Below are 23060 nucleotides of genomic sequence, written 5' to 3'. Positions count from 1 at the left end.
GACCATAGCTTCCTGCCAGGGTGGGAGGGGTCAGCCACAATCTTGCCTGCACGCCTCAGGGTCCTAGAGACGTACAGGTCTTGGAGGGATGGCAGGTTGCAGCTGATCGCGAATGATGCGGAACAAATGATGCGCTGAGTCTGCCCTTGTCTTAGGCAGTGGCAGCAGCGTACCAGATGGTGATGGATGAGGTGAGGATGGACCTGATGATGGCGGTGTAGAAGTGCACCATCATCGTCTTTGGCAGGTTGAATTTCCCCAGCTGCCGCAGGAAGTACATCCTCTGCTGGGCTTTCTTGGTGAGGGAGCTGATGTTCAGGTCCTGGGTGATGATGGTACCCAGGAAGCGGAAGGAGTCACACAGGATGATGGGGGCGGGTGGGGCTGGGTTCTTTCTAAAGTCCACAACCATCTCCACTGTTTTTAGAGCATTTAGATGGTCAATCTCCCATCTGTAGGCGGACTCATCTCCACCAGAGATGAGCCCAATGGGGAGGTGTCATCCGCGAACTTCAGGAGTGACGGACTGGTGACTGGAGGTGCAGCTGTTAGTATACAGGGAGAAGAGCAGAGGAGAAAGAACGCAGCCCTGAGGGGATCCGGTGCTGATGGTCTGGGAGTCAGAGACATTTTTCTCCAGCTTCACGTGTTGTTTCCTGTCAGACAGGAAGTCTGTGATCCACCTGCAGGTGGAGTCAGGCACAGTGAGCTGGGAGATCTTGTCCTGTAGCAGAGCAGGGATGATGGTGTTAAACGCAGAGCTGAAGTCCACAAACAGGATCCTGGCGTAGGTTCCTGGGGAGTCCAGATGCTGGAGGGTGAAGTGCAGGGCCATGTTTTACTGCGATGTTAACCGCGTCATCTACAGGCCTGTTGGCTCTGTAGGCAAACTGCAGGGGGTCCAGGAGTGGGTCCGTTATGGCTTTCAGGTGGGAAAGCACAAACGCTTGCTCTTTCTGCAACCATAACTGTCTGAGTTTGGCTGTGAACCAGGGTTTGTGGTTGTTAAAACTCACCCTGGTGCGTGATGGTATACAGCAGTCCTCTACAGTCATTGCCGCTTCAACAGCATCAAGTGATCCTCCTGTCACCTCCACCTCAGAAGAACCCAGTGATGCAGCATCAGGAATAAAGGTTCGCTATCACTTGTTTACAGTTTTTATTTTGTAGGTAGTTAAATTTTATACTTTGTGTAGGCTAGTTGTATTACATTTCTTGTATTATTTATTTTGTAATTCATAATTTTCTTGTTAACTGTTTTGATTGAGCGACTTGTTTCTCTAAAAATAAAAGAAAATGTCAAAGACAAAGCTGTTCAGTTTCTTTCTCTTTAATCTCATCGTACATATGTACAGTGACAATAAAGGCATTCTATTCTATTCTATTCTTCTTGCTTGAGTATATGTATGTATATAACTGGCCATGGAATTTACTGCGATGCAAGGGAGACACCACCTTAAATCTTGCCTAGGGCGCCAAATTGGTTAGGGCCGGGCCTGGGTTTTTGTTCAGGTCTACTGATTGTTTGTGTTATTGTGTCTCTCTCTGGCACAGTAATACACAGCAGAGTCTTCAGGCTGCACATTCTGTCCGTTTAGAGTCACTGTGTTACTGGAAGAGTCTAAGTCGATACTGAACTTGTTCTTCTGTGAATCTTTGTAATATGTGGTGGATCCAACTCTCATTCCAATCCACTCCAGTCCTTTCCCTGCAGGCTGTCTGATTCAATGTGTGCGATAGCTGCCCAGAGAATAAGAGACCTGACAGGTGATGGTCAGACGTTGACCTGGCTGCACAGTCACAGAGGCTGGCTGTGTCAACTGTTCACACTTCACACACAGAAAATGTTTTGTAACAAATGATCAAGTTATACTGCAAAAAAAGAAAAGAAGAAGAGTCTGTTGACTGTCATTATATCTGCAGAGTGAAAACATGCCTGGAAATCACCTCTGCTTTACATATGATATTTTAACTTCATTACACACTCAACTCTAACATTTTGAAAATCAGACTTCGCATTTACAGTTACAGAAATGAAACAACTGTAACCTTTGCTATTTTTTTAAACTATTACTGTCTAAATGTTTTGACAACAGTTTGTAAATTTTTCTAAAATTGCTATAATTCTTAATATCAATATTACCATGAATCATGGATAATAGAAAAAGACAAAGGCATTAAATCTACTGATTGGAGTAAATGATATCAGCATTTATTTATATCATGTCCACTTAAGGCGCTTTGCTGACTAATATTGTCGATTCAGACTGAAAACACTAATCCCTGCCTGGAAATCAGCTCAGCTTCATGTTGCAGAGTTGAATGTGTCTTTTAATAGTTTATATTGTATTGAGTATTATTGTTTATTTCCTCTGTGTTGTTATACTGAATGTGAATGATTTATCTGAATTCAGTTGCTCAGTATTAACTTCTAATTATATGAGCCACCTTAAAATGAGCCTGTATTCATGAACAGAATTTTGACTCTTCACATTTTCCCTTTTGGTTGGAACGGTTTTGCTTATACACATACTCAGCTTTGACACTGAGTTGCTGTTTGTTCATTCATGGAGATTGAAAGTCAAACACAGCAGTACTGCATATATTAATATCTTTAAAATAATATTATTACACTGGAATCTGGATAGAGGAATGTTGGTAATGAAAAATAAAGTATATGTTAATTACAGTCAGAAAGGCAAGACAAGTGATGCTGAAACAACGAGTGCTCCCAGTGACGGTAAATAGAGGAAGTAGTTTTTGTACGACTCTGCTGTTATTGTCTCTCACTGTGTCTCTCTGGCACAGTAATACATAGCAGAGTCTTCAGGCTGCATATTCTGTCCATTTAGAGTCACTGTGTTACTGGAAGAGTCTATGGAGATACTGAACTTGTTCTTCAGTGAATCTTTGTAATATGTTGTGTATCCAACATGTGCACTTGCAATCCACTCCAGTCCTTTCCCTGCAGGCTGTCTGATCCAATGTGTGCGATAGCTGCCCAGAGAATAAGAGACCTGACAGGTGATGGTCAGACGTTGACCTGGCTGCACAGTCACAGAGGCTGGCTGTGTCAACTGTTCACACTTTACACCTGTGGAGGAAAACATGTTGAATATTGAATCAGTGTGATAACAGTGAACAGTCAGTGTGCTGTGATCATACTGTCAGTGTCTCTGCCTCAGTGAGACTCACAGGATCCAGCAGCCAGCAGCAGCAGCAGAGCTACAGAGAACATGGTTGGTATTGAAGGTGATCTGATGGGAGCTTCTCTTCTTCTGCTGCAACTGACAGCATGATATCAAGTCTTTATAGCAGACTGTGAGGAAGTTCACTTTGCATAGAGAAGGACACTGACAGCCTATAAAAGGAGGATCAACTGTCCTGTCCAAGTATTCATAGCTACTATACACATATACTGAAACACACACATACATAAAAAGCCTACTTACACACACATATTAATACATTCTGATTCTGATAATCTTTTGTATTATATTTAAATGAAATGAAAATGTAAAGACTTGAGACGTGAAGAGCGTATATGAACTTTAATGTCACCACTTAGATGATTAGTTCAACAAAGTTGATGAATTTGCTGTAAAAATAACTTTTATTACTCATGAAGTTAGTGGAGGTTAACATATAAAAAATTGAATATTGAATGATGCAACGCTTTTTTAAAGGATGTTGCAATAATAATATTATAATGTTGTAATTAAATAGGGTTGTCTACTTTTAAATGCAGGTGCACACACTGAAAAATATTTTTTAATTTAATAAATATGTTTCAGTGATAATCAGTCATTCAGTGGTAAACTGTTTTCAAAGGGCTGACATGCTTCAGTGCTTCTCACACAGGGATCAGTGTTGTTCAGTGTTTGTGCAGCGTTGCAGTCTGGTGTGTCACTGTGGCTCTCGTGCACAATAATAAACTGCAGAGTCTTCTTGTTTCAGACTCCTCACCTCTAAGGACACAAGGTTTTTGGAGGTGTCTTTGGTGATGGAAAACTGGCCTTGGAGACTTTGGGCAAATATTGTGCCAGTTCCTCTATCAATGCGTCTGATCCATTCCAGTCCTTTCCCTGGTTTCTGACGAATCCAGTGCAGCCAAGCCAGAGTGAGTCCTTCCACTTTACAGGACAGAGTGACTGGTTCTCCAGCTCTGCTGACCACTGCCTCTGAGGAGGTGAGGGACTGACCCTGAGCAGCTGAAAGAGACACAGAGTTTAGATGACGGGGAGCCAGCAGACATCCAAAGCTCATTTTCTCCTCCTCAGCTGGATACCGACTTCACTCACCTGAAATGAGAGCCAAGAGGAAGAGACTTTGTACAGCTGTCATGATGGGAACTTGGCTGAGTCTGCAACTGCTAAGGTTATTATGAAGGATATATATTGTGCAGGCAGAATGGGTGGGGATTGTGTATCAGTGTGTGAATTTGCATTTTACCAGTCAGACATTTTGGAGTTACAGTGTTGATACATAAAGACTAAATCTGTGAGAGAAGGAATGCTAGAATCTGAGAGAGAGAGAGAGAGAGTTAAAAACAGACAGAAACAACAACAATAAAGATGTTGTTCAGTCTTTCTCCTTTTCTCAGTGTCTTCACTTCAGTGTGACCTCCAAACTAAATGAACACATGAAGCTGCAGTCACTGCTGATCCAGCACTTCAAATGTTCTATTAGTGTTGTGTTGAAGCGAGCTCACAAAGGGTGTGAGTATAAAACTCTAGTTCAGTCCAGGGTTTGAGTGTCAGTCTGTTGAGATCAGTGAGATAAGCAGATATGAGAGTCTCCTTATAGTGACAGAGGAGAGAGAAACTTGACACTGACTGCCATCTAGTGTCTTTATAACGGGAACTGCAACATTATTTTCCCCTCAATTGTCACTGAGCCAAATCATATAAACATTAACCTTAAATCCCACAGATCCAAGAGGTAAAATTGTTGTCAAATCACAAAGGGGCTTTATTCAATCATTCCAATTTTCATGATTTTGTTAATTAATTTTCAGTTATGGACTTTATATAATTCATTATATGTACTTATATTATTTTTTGTTATTTGTAATAAACTTAATTTGTACCATTGGTCCTAATTTGAAGTATCACACTATCAGATGTAGTCTGTCTTTTTTAGTTTTACTCAATATGCCAATTAACTGTAGCTTTCCCAAAATAATCATTATCTGTTTCTTTTCACTGCATAACTAATGTTTTCAAAAGAAAGTTAACATTTTTCTGTCTGTCTCTTATAGTAGTTTATTCTCGGCTCCGAGGGACCCCAGTCAGTACTCCTGATATGTTCGGTTGAGGGTTAATATTCCTGAAATGTGTACATGTAATATTTATTTGATTTATTTTTGGACAGTGATTTCAACTAATTCTTGTGCTGCCCTTGGATGTTTTGTGAGGAACTGATTAAAACATTTTATTTTTTCAATGATGAAAGATAAGTACTGGAGGTTTTTGTGCAGCGTTGCTCCTTCCTGTGTCACTGTGGCTCTCGAGCACAGTAATAAACAGCAGAATCTTCAGTCTTCAGACTGTTCATCTGCAGATACACCTGCTGTCTGCTGTTGTCTCTGGAGATGGTAAACCGGCCTTTAACTGACTGAGAGTAGTAGATGTTGCTACTGTCATACATAGCGGCAATCCACTCCAGTCCTTTTCCAGGAGCCTGTCTGACCCAGTTCATATAGTAGCTGCTGAATGTGAATCCAGAGGCTGTACAGGTCAATCTGTGAGATTCTCCAGGCCTTTTAACCACTGGTTCAGATTCTGTCAGAGTCTGACCATCAACACCTGTCAAACCAAGAAAGATGCATGGCATATGTTACGTTGGCAGCACACATAAAAATATGTCAAATCAACATCAGTGAAGATGTTCACCTGCCCAGCAGATAGTTAACAGCAGCAGTCCTGTCCTATAGTCCATCATGTTAAACTGTGTGTCCACTGTTCTCTGTCATCCTCTCTGCAGTCAGATAAGTAGAGGTGGAAGACATCTGAGTTTTGCATTGACTCCTCCTCACAGGGAGGAGAGAGCGAGACTGGACTGGTGATATTTTGAACTTCACTTGTGGAACTGAGAGGAGATTTAACAAAAAATCTCCTTTTGACTTCATTTTGTAAAGTGGCTGTGAAAGGTGCAAACAAATTCAAAAGGCCCTGTATACGGCCAGTGTTTGCAACTGGCTACAAACATGGCGGACACAAAGCAAGGTGGCCCACAGTGTGTGTAGATCATAATGGCTCATTCTAAGGCAACAAAAAAATAACGATTCCTTTATAAAGGTGATTATACACTAATGAAAACATACATTATATTCCATTCCTGCCAGTAGATCTCCAAATGGTATTATTTTCCTTGTTTACTCACTTGCAATGTAACATACAAATAAATTAATGTAGCTAATATTTATAAATATTCATTAATATTATTATTATTTGTGTCAAATGGATTTGAATGAAAATAGTGTGAAGTTGAATTCAGTCATCAATTCTTCTATTAGAATGTGTTAATGGTTGGTCACATATGTTTCTAGGTATTTGTGCAGGTCTGTTGGTGGTTTGTATCACTGTGGGCTGACGTACACAGTAATACACAGCTGTGTCCTCAGGCTGCACATTCTGTCCTGTTAGAGTCACCGAGCTAGTAGAAATGTGTGTTTTGTAAAGGAACTTGTTCTTCAGAGCATTGTTTTGATAAAAGTCTCCTCCACCCCACCGATGCCAAATCCATTGCATTGGTTTTCCTTCACACTGTCTGATCCAACCTGTTGCATAGCTGTTATCAGTCAAAGAATAACCAGAGACCTGACAGGTGATGGTGAAGGACTGTCCAGACTGCACAACCATTGAGTCTGACTGGATGAGATCAATACTGTTCACACCTGTGGAAACAGAAATCAACATTATCTCCATCATTCATCTGACTATTCAGTGTTTCTAATGTGTTTATTAGTGTGAATCCACTGAAAGCTCCTCACAGGATCCAGCTGCCAGCAGCAGTATCAGAGCTACAGAGAACATGTTGATGTTGAAGCTGAACTGATGTGAGCTCTTCTGTCCTCTCACTGACACACACACACTTCACTTCCTTATAAATAACCTTTATTTACATATTGAATAATCAGTTGACGATGTAAACACTGTGTCGTCTAGAGAGACCAGACAAGGTAGAGAGAATGTTTTATGTAAAAACAATATTTTTAAGAAAGAAAGATTTACTCAAAGATAAAATTTGCATCTGTGCTGTTACATTAAACTACTAATTAACTCACATTTATCTGCTCATTAAAAATTATTAACACAATAGTAACCTCATATTCCAAATAGAAATATTTTGTGTGAGTGTACCTTTGTTTTTCAACCAGTTTATCAGTGTTTTTAGGTTTTTTCTTTTCCTTATAATTTTCAATTTTTTAATGCACCAACCGATTCAATGGACTTTATTATACAATAAAACTGTCATTAAAATCTTTTACATTAGTTTTAAAAAAGCTTTTGTTTAAACAACATCAGCAACAGTATTTTTTAAGTATCTTTCAAGATATTTAAGAAAAAAATGTAAACTTGTCAAGGAACTTGAAAAACCCTGAAAAAACTGATTGAAAGAAACAATGACAAATATGATATAATTAATGACATTAATGAAATATTTAAAGAATTAATGGTGAGATTGATCAATGACTCTGAATTAGAGGATATTTTAAAAACAACTTGTACAAAGTGGTTTTATTTTCTATCAGTGACTGTCTGTAGTGGTTTCTGTACGGCTAATAAACAGCAGAGACTTCAGTTGTCAGGCTGTTCATCTGCAGATACACTTGGTCCACGTTGTTGTCTCTGGAGATGGTGAAGCGATTCTGGACTGATGTGGAATAAGCTTTAGTGGCTCCACTCGGAGCAGAAATAAAGGCAACCCACTCCAGTCCTTTTCCTTCAGCTTGTCTGATCCAGCCTATATCAGCGCTACTATCTGATATTCCTGCATATGTACAGGTCAGTTTGTGGGATTCTCCCGGCCTCTTCACCACTGGTTCAGACTCGGTCAGAGTCTGACTGCAAACACCTGGAGAGAACAGCAGTTTGATCAGAACACAGCCAAACAGAAACCTTGACACAGAAAAAGAAGAGGGCAGAATTGTGTATTCACCAGAAATCAGTGATACCATCAGAAACAGTATACATGCTGTTAAAGTCATAGTGAACATGTGTTGTGTGTCTGGATGATGGTTTGCTGTGTCTCCAGTTTGCAGTGAGCTAAATAAAGATGGAAGAGATCCAAATTTGCATTGACTCCTCCTCATGGTGTTGAAAAAATAAAAAGGATAACAGTGATATTTATTGACTGAAGGGATCTGATCTACTTACTGAGGGAATACTTTTTGTTGGTTGTATAAAGATATTCATTAGAGGAGTGTTTGCCCAATGTTTGCCTCTTATGTGTTTTTAATTGAGGTTTCAAGGCTGGTTGGACAAGACACAGACCATAAATGGAAACGACTGGATCCAACATTTGGTGCCAGATTCTGAGCATACAGTATGTAACATACAGACATTATAAGCAACATATGATTTGGATCGTATCCATCTTTCAAACTACTTGTATTCTTCATTGACTTTAATTAGTGAACACTGAACAAGGCTGAAACATGTTTAGAGACACACACATTCACACATATAACACATGAAAAAGTTGGAATAGCCATTTTACCTAAATTGCATATGTTCTGACAGGGATATTATCATTAACATTAACATTACTGTGATCAGCATTAAGAACACAGTCGGCCCTTGACTGCCCTCTACAGTTTTAAAGGAGGGACTGCAACTATTTTCCATTTGAACATGATGTAACTTGTGAATCCTTAAAATACAGAAAGATGGTTGTGTTTGAAGCTCTGCCATACTCTGTAAACCTGTCCCTGCCTCTCTTCTAGTACATGCTGGGATACACTCAACAGGTAAAATAAGCTGTAGAAAAAGGATTTATGGATGATTATTATTGATAGTTGTTGATTAGGATTTCGCACAGATATCAGATGTGTTTTTTAACATGAGCAGTGGTACAATCCAATGTATTCCTTGAACTTTATGAACTTCATATCCAGTTTTTCTATCATTCTGTATTTATAAAAAAAATATTGAAAATAATTTCAACTTAATGGAAGTTAAACCCACAATCCTATGAGATAGTTGGGGTCTTTCAGTCCAGTGGGGATGAATGAACATACGTACTGCTGCTCAACCAACTCCAGTCACTTTGGCTCTTGAGCACAATAATAATAATAATATTATGATGATGACGATGATGCACATTGTATCATTAAAGCACAGGTAGGTATTGTTGGAGACTGGAATTTGAAAGTATCCAACTGAAAAAACCCATCCGCTCTCTCTCCAGGCCTCCCTCCAAAGCCACTCCTCCAACTAATAACACGCAGCCTGAGTACTGCTGGAGGACGAGTCCACGAGAGAGCGTTGGAGAAAGCAGTGCACCACATCTCTGTCATCGCTAACGGTAAAATGTCTCTTAATTCTACAAACTACATAGTGCAGGAAAATAAAAAGTTCCCCCAAAACAAACCAAGTAACTACCTGTCCAACAGTAATAAAGATACCATGGAGTCACTTTTCAGGCCCTCCAACTCTCTCAGTTCTCACCATTGTTACAAAATCACAGCGATGTTGACTCTGGTTTGATCTCTTGACAACCTCTTTCTGGTTGTAGCCTCTTTTTTTTTTTTTACTTCTGTTTTTCTTTTCTTGCTTTGTGTAGCAGTTCAAGCTGTTGTAGGTATAGGTGGAAGTGAAAACTTCTGCTGCATTTTCTCTGCCATTGTTGTGTGACTAGCTCTGTAACTTTAGCAATATATCTGCCCATCTTGTGGAAGACTCTACTCGTGAGCAAAGAGTGTACAGGCAAAGTGCCAGCCGGAAGGTAGGAAGACAGGCAGGTAGGACAGCTATTTTTTTCATTTGGGCAGAATGAACTAAAACTAACCCATAACCCTAACCCTTCGACTGGGTGGGATTATTACAGGCCTGGGATATGCACACATACCTGATTTTGTTTTTTGTTTTTTCAGAGCATTTGATATACTGATTGCTAGACCAGCATAGTTAAATTGTACTAGAGAAAGACCAATGAGAGCAGTGAGTGATCTGATGATATCAAGGTTTTAATTTTTTAAATGTCTAAATGCTGCATGTTAAATAATAATAAATAAGACTTCAATATTAAGTCAGTCCTTAATTAATTAATTAATTAATTGGAATTAATTAATTCATCACAATTAGTATTACATGAAAACACTGACAGGGAACAGGCACTGAAGGAACTGAACATTGCTTGTTGTGGTTGTAAATAGAGGAAGTAGTTTTTGTATGACTCTCCTGTTATTGTCTCTCACTGTGTCTCTCTGGCACAGTAATACACTGCTGTATCCTCGGTCTTCAGGCTGCTCATCTGTAGATAGAGTTTACTGCTGGAGTCATCTCTGGAGATGGTGAATCTACCCTGGACTGACTGGGAGTAATAGATCGGAGAACTAGATGTGCCTATATAAGCAATCCACTCCAGTCCTTTTCCAGGAGCCTGTCTGACCCAGGCCATATAGTAGCTGCTGAATGTGAATCCAGAGGCTGTACAGGTCAATCTGTGAGATTCTCCAGGCCTTTTAACCACTGGTTCAGATTCAGTCAGAGTCTGACCATCAACACCTGTTAAACCAAGAAAGATATTCATGTTATGTGTTACATTGGTAGTAAAAATTTAAATATGTCAAATCAAGATAAGTGAAGATCTTTACCTGCCCAGCAGATAGTTAACAGCAGCAGTCCCGTCCTATAGTCCATCATGTTAAACTGTGTGTCCACTGTTCTCTGTCATCCTCTCTGCAGTCAGATAAGTAGAGGTGAGTTTTGCATTGACTCCTCCTCACAGGGAGGAGAGAGCTGGGTTGGAGTTTTTGTAATTGATCCTTACTTGTTGAACTGAGCAGTGTACTTTGCTCAACCTTTCATCAAAACTCAGCTTGGGTCCAGTGTTTAACATTTAGGAGGAACTATTGGCTGAAATGGAATATAATATCCATAGGTGTGTTTTCATTCGTGCATTAGTGCAGTGTATTTCATGCATTTGAATAAATAAACAGTCTCTCCTTCAGTCTTCCAGCAGTTTATCTGGAAATCTCTGAGATGGTGAGATGGTGAGATGGTGAACTCCAAACTAAATGAACACATGAAGCTGCAGTCACTGCTGATCCAGCACTTCAAATGTTCTATTAGTGTTGTGGTGAAGCGAGCTCACAAAGGGTGTGAGTATAAAACTCTAGTTCAGTCCAGGGTTTGAGTGTCCGTCAGTTGAGATCAGTGAGATAAGCAGATATGAGAGTCTCCTTATAGTGACAGAGGAGAGAGAAAGTTGACACTGACTGCCATCTAGTGTTTTTATAACAGGAACTGCAACATTAGTTTTCACTCTCATGCCAAACTATGTAAACATTAATGTGGCTGAAATGTATACATGTCGAATAATATTTTTTTTTATTCATTCATGTGTTCATATCCTTTCTTTAATTAATTAATTTTATTTTGTTCAGTGATTTCAGCAGATTGTTGTTCTGTCATTGGCTGTTTTGTGAGGAAGACTTTTGTTTGATGGTTATTGTTGTTGGTTGATGATGATCTTTCTCAGAGCCAGTTTTCATGGCTTAATTAAAAACTATCTATACATTTCACTGCATGGCTTCCCATAAAATTACACAGAAGACACTTCATGACCTTGTCTCCAATTAAACTTCTGATCACCGTCTGTTCCTCATTCCACTTTCCGACCACTCAAATCTTCAAATCTTGGCCCTTTATCCATCCATCCATTTATTTTAACCTTTTATTTTACTAATTTTTATTTGTTGTTTGTGTGTGAAAAAAACATTGTAACTGTAAAGTGCTTTATAAATAACACTTTACTTACTTATATCTACTTTGTGTGTTTGTCTGTGTGTGTAACTGTATATCTTCCTTGTAAATAATAATTTAGTCTTAAACTTTGTTCTACTTTATTTTTAAATAATTTAATTCAATTTCTTTTAACTGTGCAATCCTGTATTTTACAATGACAATTAAATCAAACCTTGAAACTACACAGTTAAGATCTGTGATACTGTAGAAAGTCAATGTTCTCAGTGGTTGTAAATAGAGGAAGTAGTTTTTGTATGACTCTCCTGTTATTGTCTCTCACTGTGTCTCTGGCACAGTAATACACTGCTGTGTCCTCGGTCTTCAGACTGTTCATCTGTAGATAGAGTTTACTGCTGGAGTCATCTCTGGAGATGGTGAATCTACCCTGGACTGACTGGGAGTAATAGATCGGAGTACTAGCTGTGCTTATATAAGCAATCCACTCCAGTCCTTTTCCAGGAGCCTGTCTGACCCAGGCCATATAAGAGCTGCTGAATGAGAATCCAGAGGTTGTACAGGTCAATCTGTGAGATTCTCCAGGCCTTTTAACCACTGGTTCAGATTCTGTCGGAGTCTGACCATCAACACCTGTCAAGATAAAACAAATATACAGTGGTCAGTTGCTTTAAGCTGGAAGCATTTTGAAGACAACTTCAAATTAATATCTGATCAAATTTTCCCCTGCCCAGCAGATAGTTAACAGCAGCAGTCCTGTCCTATAGTCCATCATGTTAAACTGTGTGTCCACTGTTCTCTGTCATCCTCTCTGCAGTCAGATAAGTAGAGGTGGAAGACATCTGAGTTTTGCATTAACTCCTCCTCACAGTGTGGAGAGAACAGTGTTCATGTCACTTGCCTGACTTGTCTGGTGAAACTAAACTGAATGTTTAATGACGAGGAAGCATCCATCCAAGTTGGTCAAATTTTCAAAAATAGTCTGAAACCTTTCAAATTGAGTAAGTTGTTCATCAACGTTAACACAGCAGCCAAATAACAGCACACAGTCACACATCAGACAGAAGCAGCGCTTCCTTTCAGGCTGTGGACTTATAATAGCATAAGATCTGTGCCCATGACCAATAAACTAAACTGCTACACCACAGAGACAGAGACTGTAAATAGATTACCTGGAATTATTTAACCTCAGTCCAATGATTAATTTATCTCTGTTCCAGAGAAAGCATGAAGAAGGTTTAATCTGTGTGCTGACCAGAGTGGTCTGTAGGATGAGATTCACTTTGGGGAATGGGTCACTGTGGCCTTCATGTCCATATGTGTATATGTAAGTGTATGAAATTAACCAACATTCTTTGACATCTGACATTAAAACTAAACAGTCACATTTCACCTCCAAGAGGAAAGATTATTTGATCATTGAAGGAGTGATGACCTCTGCCAGCTAGAAGGTCTGATGAAGCTACAAGAACAAGACCAGCAGCTGTTTCTACCGAGCAAACTGGGGTTACTGTTGCTGCCACTGATTTTGACTGAACTTTGATGGACATTTTAAACTGGTGCAGAATGAATGATTTTGTTTTTGAGATTTTGGTGACAACATTTTTTTTACTTCCTGTCATATGTTGCACTGGTCTAAGTAACTAGTCCTGTCTAAATCACTGGCATGTTAAAAAATTTTTTTTGTTAATAACTATTTTTCTCACTATGAAGATTTAACACAATAAAGAGCCCTGTAATCCCACCCCTGACTTAACTGTTTCATCATAAATGCATCATGACATTTGTGTGCTGGTCCACTTTTATTTTTTTGCCCCTGCACCTCAAACAGCCTGAGCCGCTGGAGTTGCTGATGATGTTTGTAATGAGGGAAGAGTTTGCATAGAGCTCCCTCTAGAGGTTTAAAAAGGGAACATGGAACACAGATTATTTTAAAACAGGGTTTATTTCTCCAAGAGAAAATCAGATTAATGATTAGATGGTGTTTATGGATGTCAATGATGAATTTGAAAGTTTATTGTGTTTTTTTGTTATTGTTTTTCACTTTGCACAAAAATGGTACAAAACATATTTCTTCTCTACGAATCAACATAGAAGAACACAGGTACCAAAAAAAATATTATCTTAAAATTATCCTGATTTATTTATTTATCTATATCTCTCATTGTTGACGTGTGTGTGTGCTTGAGTCACATGGTTGCTGGGTATTTGTGCAGGTCTGTTGGTGGTTTGTATGACTGTGGGCTGACGTACACAGTAATACACAGCTGTGTCCTCAGGCTGCACATTCTGTCCTGTTAGAGTCACTGTTCGAGCAGAAGTGTCTCTGCTGTAACTGAACTTGTTCTTCAGAGCATTGTTTTGATAAAAGCTGCCAGAGCTTCCACCCCACTGATGGAAAATCCAATCCATTGGTTTTCCTTCACACTGTCTGATCCAACCTGTTGCATAGCTGTTATCAGTCAAAGAATAACCAGAGACCTGACAGGTGATGGTCAAAGACTGTCCAGGCTGCACAACCATTGAGTCTGACTGGATGAGATCAATACTGTTCACACCTGTGGAAACAGAAATCAACATTATCTCCATCATTCATCTGACTATTCAGTGTTTCTAATGTGTTTATTAATGTGAATCCACTGAAAGCTCCTCACAGGATCCAGCTGCCAGCAGCAGTATCAGAGCTACAGAGAACATGTTGGTGTTGAAGCTGAACTGATGTGAGCTCTTCTGTCCTCTCACTGACACAAACACACACTTCACTTCCTTATGAGCAACACACAAGGAGCCTAATTTACATCCTGATGACAGTAAATCAGCTGACTAATGTGTATTTAAATAATTCAACATTAGGATGAAATGTTCAGGCATTTGTCGTCATCTCATACAGACAGAAGGTGGAACTTCTTCTCTTTTCTTCATCTCTGACAAACACACTATAGACTATTGATTCACTATTGATTCCAGTTTGAAGAATTAACATCTCCATGAAGTTGTGTAAAGACTCCTGACTCACTTCGTCTTGCAGCTTTGATTTTGATGATCATCTTTTTTGTATTTTACAAAGGCTATTGTCAGAAGACGAGTATTTAAAGCTCAGTTGTTGTAAACACACAGTCAGCTGACAGCTCAGATGATTCCCTCAAGCATCCAATTGGCAAATATAATTCAGGGCTCCTAATTGAAGCTGCTTTAGCCTGCCTATCTTTGCTGCTTTCTCTGCAAGTTGTTTTGCAACCCACCTCCACCCCAGCTCCTTCTCTTATGTTGTATCTAAATAATCAATGTAATTTTCTGATTGCATTGATGCTTGCTCTGTTCTGTACCCTGGGGGGTCTCTGCTGCCACTCTCCTTGTCTTAAACTGTTCCATGTATGCACATGGAAGTGCAGGGAGGTCCCAGAACAGAGCCATACTACCAAATGTAACATTCTGCTTTGGAAATAGAAGTTCTTTTGACAAAAGTGGTCCTGACTGAACTGTTGACTTCGCAACCACCAAGATCAGTTTACATGTTTTTAATTGATTAACACTTTATATGTGATTTTTCCAGAGAAAATTTTTTTTGCTGTCAGTAAACCTCCTTTATCACGATCAAACCTGAGGACCTTAATCAGGTGAGATGGTGCAGGGTATATCAACAAGTGCATTTTATTGTGTTTTTTATGTTTTTAATATTTCGTAATAGAATATGAGGAACAGTTTTCTGGACTTTAATTCAGGGACAATTATTAATTTATTCACTAAAATACATAAAATGTAATGTAGCACATAAAACAATGTATTAAAAAATCTCATGTCAAATTCAAAATAAAATGAATGTATAATACAAATACTATGAATACTTAATGCACAGACTCTACCAGCCTGAAAGATGAGCATGGTAAGATTTTATACAGCTGCTCAACCAACTCCAGTCACTGTGGTTGTCGAGCACAATAATAAACAGCAGAATCTTCAGTCTTCAGACTGTTCATCTGCAGATACAGCTGCTGTCTGCTGTTGTCTCTGGAGATGGTGAACCGGCCTTGAACTGACTGAGAGTAGTAGATGCTACCACTGACAGTATTGATAAAAGCAATCCACTCCAGTCCTTTTCCAGGAGTCTGTCTGACCCAGTTCATATGATAGCTGCTGAATGTGAATCCAGAGGCTGTACAGGTCAATCTGTGAGATTCTCCAGGCCTTTTAACCACTGGTTCAGATTCTGTCAGAGTCTGACCATCAACACCTGTCAAGACAAAAACAAATATAAAGTGGTCAGTTGCTTTAAGTTGGAAGCGTTTTGAAGACGACTTCAACTAAAGATCAGTGAAGATGTTCACCTGCCCAGCAGATAGTTAACAGCAGCAGTCCTGTTCTATAGTCCATCATGTTAAACTGTGTGTCCACTGTTCTCTGTCATCCTCTCTGCAGTCAGATAAGTAGAGGTGGAAGACATCTGAGTTTTGCATTGACTCCTCCTCACAGTGTGGAACTGGATTTGACTTGGATCTCAGTTGATGTTTGATGAAACTGCAGAATGAATGTTCACTGTACATTAGTCATTCCTCCAAGAGTCCCTCTTGCATGTTTCAGCATAATTTGTGCAACATGTTGACAAACACATTATTTAAGTTGGTTGACCCTTATTAAAGACCACATTAAAGACCACAGTCTGCATCATGTGAAGACCTCGACAATAGTTTATCAGTTACCATACACCTAAAGTGAGTCGTTTTAATTACATTTTAATGCAAATCATTTCAATCATTATTTTGTAGTTACAATTTCTTCTTTTAAAGGTCCCATGTGTTTTTTTTTTTTAAAGTTTTGATGTCCATATAAAGATATATTTGTGGTTTTAAGTACCAAAAACTTCAATCTCAACATAGTTTGACATCTCCTCTCTTGTGCTTCTCTCTGGAGAAAGAACAGGGTATTTTGTTTTGCATTTTATCTCATTAATATTAATGAGCCTCTCTCCTGATTGGCTGACTGTTTCTAAGTGACAGGCCAACCTGTAGCCGGTGCGTCGTGCTGGGAGCATGGCTGATGGTGGTGACTGTATAGTTCCGTCACAACCTTATGGAAGTTCTGACAGTTGGTTTAAAGGCACAGTTTCTAAATACTGGCTGTGTGCATTTCTCTGTGGAATGAGCTTTTTGATACTTTCACAGTATTTATACAGCACCTACCTGCTTTATAATCACACAAGAAATGGAAATCTCACTTTCCACAATATGGGACCTTTAATTATTGAAATATAAGAGAAAATGTTTCACTCCTGCCTTACAAAATAAAATATTGGAATATTATTAACAAGTACATTGTGGTAGATAAGCACATTAAACCATAAAAAAGAGGAAGTGACAAACCACAGCCTCAGCTGGTGCTTTCACATTGTGTTTGTTTCTCTGTATGTGTAGGTACGATGCCACACTGGTTTTAAGATCTCCTGCTGCCCCCTTTTGGTGACTGTGAAGATAAGTTGTTTGAGGTTTTTGTAAAGCTTATTTGCTTACTTAGATGACTGTGGCTGTCGAATCCCTGGACATTCAAACCTGCCAAAGAATTAAATGTGTGCATTCTCTGATCAGTATTGCAGCATGAAGCAGCGTACAGGGCAGACAGAGTGCTGTCAGCAGTACAGACAGTTTGTCCATCATCTTGAGACTGAAGATGTGAACTCAGACGCTGCAGAAGTAAACCCTCTGAAAGCTCTGGATTTGCATTGGCAGTTTGTAAGGGAGGGGCTTATTTGTATAATAGATTTGATATATATCAAATACATCTCCAAGATAAAAATACTTTTTGATTCTTAACTCTGCATATATGGTATATAACACTGTGAGCAGGGCCCTTAAGTACATTTAGCTTCTAATACCTATGTACTTTTACTTAAATAAAACCCTTATTATAAAGTCTTACCTTTATTTCAGTACACAGCCTTTAGAAAACCAATTATTCTTGTAAAGCTGCTCAGAGGGGAATTCATTTCAATTAAGTTCATTATGACAAATCTACTGTTACAAGTTCTCTGTTTGCAATGAGGGATCAAATATGAGCATCAAAGCCATGTGACATGAAATCATGATGTGTCTTGAATGTAAATAAAATCAAAATTGGAAGATATACGGTGCAATGATATTTAATGACAGCCTGGACAACCTTCTTCAGGTCAGCGAATGAGAGAAACAGCCTGATCTTAATAATAAGTGTTTCTTCACTGTAACAGTGAACTGGTGTAGAAATCAAAGTGGTCTGAGGGCTCCTCCTCTGGTGGCTTCATGTTACAAGTGTTCAGGCACTGAGGGGTTTTTGTTCAGGTCTACTGATGGTTTGTGTCATTGTGTCCCTCCAGCACAGTAATACACAGCAGAGTCTTCAGGCTGCACATTCTGTCCGTTTAAAGTCACTGTGTTATTGGAAGAGTCTAAGTCGATACTGAACTTGTTCTTCAGTGAATCTTTGTAATATATTGTGGATCCAGCTCTTATTCCAATCCACTCCAGTCCTTTCCCTGCAGGCTGTCTGATCCAAGCTGTGTAGTAGCTGCTAACAGAATAAGAGACCTGACAGGTGATGGTCAGACGTTGACCTGGCTGCACAGTCACAGAGGCTGGCTGTGTCAACTGTTCACACTTCACACCTGGCAAAAAAGAAAATGTTTTGTAACAAATGATCAAGTTATACTGCAAAAGAAGAACTGTTGACTTTGACAAATCCAGAGAGACTCACATCCAGCTGCCAACAGCAGCAGCAGAGCTACAGAGAACATGGTTTATGTTGAAACTGACGTGCTGTGAACTCCACTGACAGCCTGATGGGAAGTTTTTATAGCTGAGTAACAAGGAAGGTCACTGAGTTTGCATAGAATCAAACATATGAAGCATCAATATTGGTCTAACTGGAGCCAATAGAAGAGTCTGTTGACTGTTATTATATCTGCAGAGTGAAAACATGCCTGGAAATCACCTCTGCTTTACATATGATATTTTAACTTAATTACACACTCAACTGTAACATTATGAAAATGTCCCTGCATTTAAAAAAATTTAACTTTTTATTAACTAGAAACATTTAATGTCTAAATATATTGTATTACAATAATCTTGTATTAAACATTACGTACATTCTACAATAATAGCAAACAACATTTATTGATCATTATTGCTAATCTCAATGTGAATATCATCACAACTCATGGATGATTGAAAACATTTTTTTAAAAATCAGCATTGCAAAAACAATGATGATGTGTACCCATTAAATAAAATGGATGAAAAATGTTGCTTTCTTTAAGCTGTGTTTACAGTGTGTTTATCATGTTTTTAAATGATGAAAACACACTTTAATTATAATGTCAGTTGTTTTATTCACTGTCAGCACCTCCTACATCACTTTCATGATTAACTTCAAATATATGAGCACAGTCTCTTTGTAATGTGGAATTGTTTCTTCATTTATTTGGTCATATACCAGTCTTACTTAATGCAGCCATGGTGATGTAAAGTTTATTGAAATGTCAGTCTGATGCTGGTTTGCATAACATACCTGTAATGGTTGCAGTGTTTGCAGATGTTTGAAGACATACAGAGAAACAAACAAACCAGTGTGACAAATGCAGAAGATTAAATCCTTTAACTTAGCTGAAAACTTTCGTAGTTCATTGAAACAACTTTTGTGTTTATCACTGCAGCTTACATTTAGTTGACTTTTGGGGGAATCTTGTTTGTTATATTTTTTTATTTCCAAACAAAATAAAAATAAAAACTCATGAAACTGTAACACACGTTGATTCCTGCCTACAGGAAGTAGTTACCTTTTATACCAATTAATTATGGGCAATTATATTTGTATTTCCCTTTTCTTTTCCATCAAACTATTTCTCGTGAAACAATGTAAAATGCTATCATACATCAGTAAATGTGTATTATTTTAGGTTCAGAGTATCTAGAAGTTTTTTTGCTCAAAAATCCCAGAAAATGTTTGTTACTGCAGGATTAGTTGTTCATCCATCTTCAATCAGTCTCACAAGCACAAGAACACACAGCAGCTCCTTCAGGCTTCCTGCTGTTCATCTTGAGATCTACTTCCTGTCTGCTGAGATGAGCTGACACTAACAGATGGAGCTGCAGTCACTGCTGATGGTGAACACCTTATAGTCAAACTTTAGTGTTTAAATTGTGCTGAATGAAGTTAACACAAGACTTTTGTTTAGGATAGAAAAGTATCAACTATCAAAATATCCAGTGTAAGATAACAAGTTATCTTTATTGTGTTTTTTATATTCTTAATGTTTAATAGGTTTTAATATATTATCAATACATTTTCTAAGGACCAACTTTAAGAACTTTGTATAATGTCTTATTTAAAACAAAATATGTGTTACATAACATTGTAAATATAAAACAATATATATAAAATAAATATGAAAAAATGAACAATAACAAGTATACTATGAATACTATTTTCTTTTTTTTATCTTGATTGGGCTCTACCAATTACTAAAAATTAGTGCTGTAGGATTTTGTACAGCTGCTCAACCAACTCCAGTCACTGTGGCTCTCGAGCACAATAATAAACAGCAGAATCTTCAGTCTTCAGACTGTTCATCTGCAGATACACCTGCTGTCTGCTGTTGTCTCTGGAGATGGTAAACCGGCCTTGAACTGACTGAGAGTAGTAGATGTAGCTACTACCACCATTAGTGGCAACCCACTCCAGTCCTTTTCCAGGAGCCTGTCTGACCCAGTTCATCCAGTAGCTGCTGAGTGTGAATCCAGAGGCTGTACAGGTCAATCTGTGAGATTCTCCAGGCCTTTTAACCACTGGTTCAGACTCAGTCAGAGTCTGACCATCAACACCTGTTAAACCAAGAAAGATTCATGTTATATCTTACATTATCAGCACAAATAAAAATATGTCAAATCAACATCAGTGAAGATGTTCACCTGCCCAGCAGATAGTTAACAGCAGCAGTCCTGTCCTATAGTCCATCATGTTAAACTGTGTGTCCACTGTTCTCTGTCATCCTCTCTGCAGTCAGATAAGTAGAGGTGGAAGACATCTGAGTTTTGCATTGACTCCTCCTCACAGTGTGGAACTGGATTTGACTTGGATCTCCGTTGATGTTTGGTGAAACTGCAGAATTAATGTTTACTGTACATTAGTCATTCCTCCAAGAGTCCCTCTTGCATGTTTCAGTATATTTTGTGCAACAGGTTGACAAACACATTATTACATATTTAAGTTGGTTGACCCTTATTAAAGACCACATTATAGACCACAGTCTGCATCACATGAAGACCTTGACAATAGTTTATCAATATTTACAACACACCTAAAGTGAGTACATTTTATTACATTTTAATATAAATGAATATCAAATAACACTCTAACAAATGTTGTTCATTGTTTTAAAATAGTGATTTTCTTACAAGAAAATGTTTCAAGTGTTTATAAGTCATACCATGTTCAAGATTTCTGGGGAACAAAAACCTAAGTGTCTAAATCTTTACTATTAAAACGTTACGTCCTTTTTCTGTAATTGCAAACAATAACCAGGATAATTATTCTTAATATAAATATTAATGAATCATGGATAATGGAAAACATATTTATTCAAATCCACATTGCAATAACAATGATGACACACTTTGAATATGACGTGAGCTGTTTTCCTGAAAGAATTAATTTACTGTCAGCACCTCCTTCATCACATTCATTGTTAACTTCAAACGTACAGTATGAGGATAATAAAAAAACAAAATGGCTGTTGTAATATAGCAGCATTTATTCATTCATTAATTTGTTTTATTGCAGTAAATTGCCAATATTCTCTCCACAACTTTTAGATATTTCTTTGCAGTTATAGTTAGTGAACATGACAATAAATATTTAATTCCTATATCATTTATTGAGATATAACATATTTTTATATAAAGTATTTATTTACATACAGAATATATGTATTAAAGTAAATGCATTTTGTTTCCTCCACTTTCTTGCCGTCTCTCAGAAATGGTTTTAATGAAACTACAGAATGTGATGGAAACATTTTCTTGTTTTGTGCTTTAGTTCAGTCCAGAGTTCAAGTGTCAGTCAGTTAAGATCAATGAGAACAGCAGATCTGAGTTTCTCCTTTTAGTAACAGAGGAGGGAGAAAGTTGACACTGACTTCTGAGTTCAGGGACTTCTGTCAATGTAAACTTAGATATATATTTAGACTGTTTTTCTGCTATCGATCTTCATCAGTTAACTTCAATCATTTCTTCATCGAAGCCATCAACCTGTCTATTAGACCCGATCCCAACTAGGCTGCTTAAAGAAGTTGTTCCCTTAATTGGCACTTCTTTACTGGATATGATTAATCTTTCTTTATTATCAGGATATGTACCACAGTCCTTTAAAGTAGCTTTAATTAAACCCCCTCTTAAAAAATCCACTCTTGACCCAGGGGTTTTAGCCAACTATAGACCGATTTCTAACCTCCCCTTCCTCTCTAAGATTGTGGAGAAAGTAGTCGCCAAAGAGTTGTATGAATTTCTACATAACAATAGTTTATTTGAGGATTTTCAGTCAGGATTTAGAGTTCATCATAGCACAGAGACAGCTCTGGTTAAAGTTAATAATGACCTTCTGACTGCTTCTGACAATGGACTTGTCTCTGTACTTGTATTATTAGATCTTAGTGCTGCATTTGACACCATTGACCATAATATTCTTTTAGAGAGACTTGAGCATCAAATTGGCATTAATGGAACCGCACTAAGCTGGTTTAAGTCATATTTATCAGATCGCTCGCAGTTTGTACATGTTAACGATGAATCTTCAATAAATACTACAGTTAGTCATGGAGTTCCACAAGGTTCTGTACTTGGACCAGTACTATTTACTTTATATATGCTCCCTTTAGGCAACATTATTAGTAATCGCTCCATTAACTTTCACTGTTATGCAGATGATACACAATTATATCTATCAAACAAACCCAATGAAATTAATCAATTATCTAAATTACAAACATGTCTTACGGACATAAAATCCTGGATGACCTGCAATTTTCTGATGTGAAACTCAGAAAAAAACGAAATTCTTGTTCTTGGCCCCAAAAACCTTAGAGACTCACTGTCTAAAGATATAGTT

General features: G+C 38.2%; 2 gene segments (V, D, J or C); both read right to left on the bottom strand.

The window, feature by feature from the left end:
• Positions 1 to 5474: 5474 nt before the first annotated feature.
• On the bottom strand, positions 5475 to 6067 carry LOC127356816 (immunoglobulin heavy variable 3-30-3-like). The segment is given in 2 exon segments: positions 5475 to 5807; positions 5895 to 6067. Coding segments are annotated over 2 exon segments (360 nt in total).
• A 4333-nt stretch (positions 6068 to 10400) lies between these two features.
• LOC127356808 (Ig heavy chain V region 6.96-like) lies at positions 10401 to 10880 on the bottom strand. The segment is given in 2 exon segments: positions 10401 to 10733; positions 10823 to 10880. Coding segments are annotated over 2 exon segments (363 nt in total).
• Positions 10881 to 23060: the final 12180 nt, after the last annotated feature.

This window comes from Dicentrarchus labrax, unplaced genomic scaffold (genome assembly GCF_905237075.1).
Source record: "Dicentrarchus labrax unplaced genomic scaffold, dlabrax2021, whole genome shotgun sequence".
Lineage (NCBI taxonomy): Eukaryota > Metazoa > Chordata > Actinopteri > Moronidae > Dicentrarchus > Dicentrarchus labrax.
The sequence above is the reverse complement of the archived record's forward strand: the minus strand, read 5'-3'. Positions and strand labels throughout refer to the sequence as shown.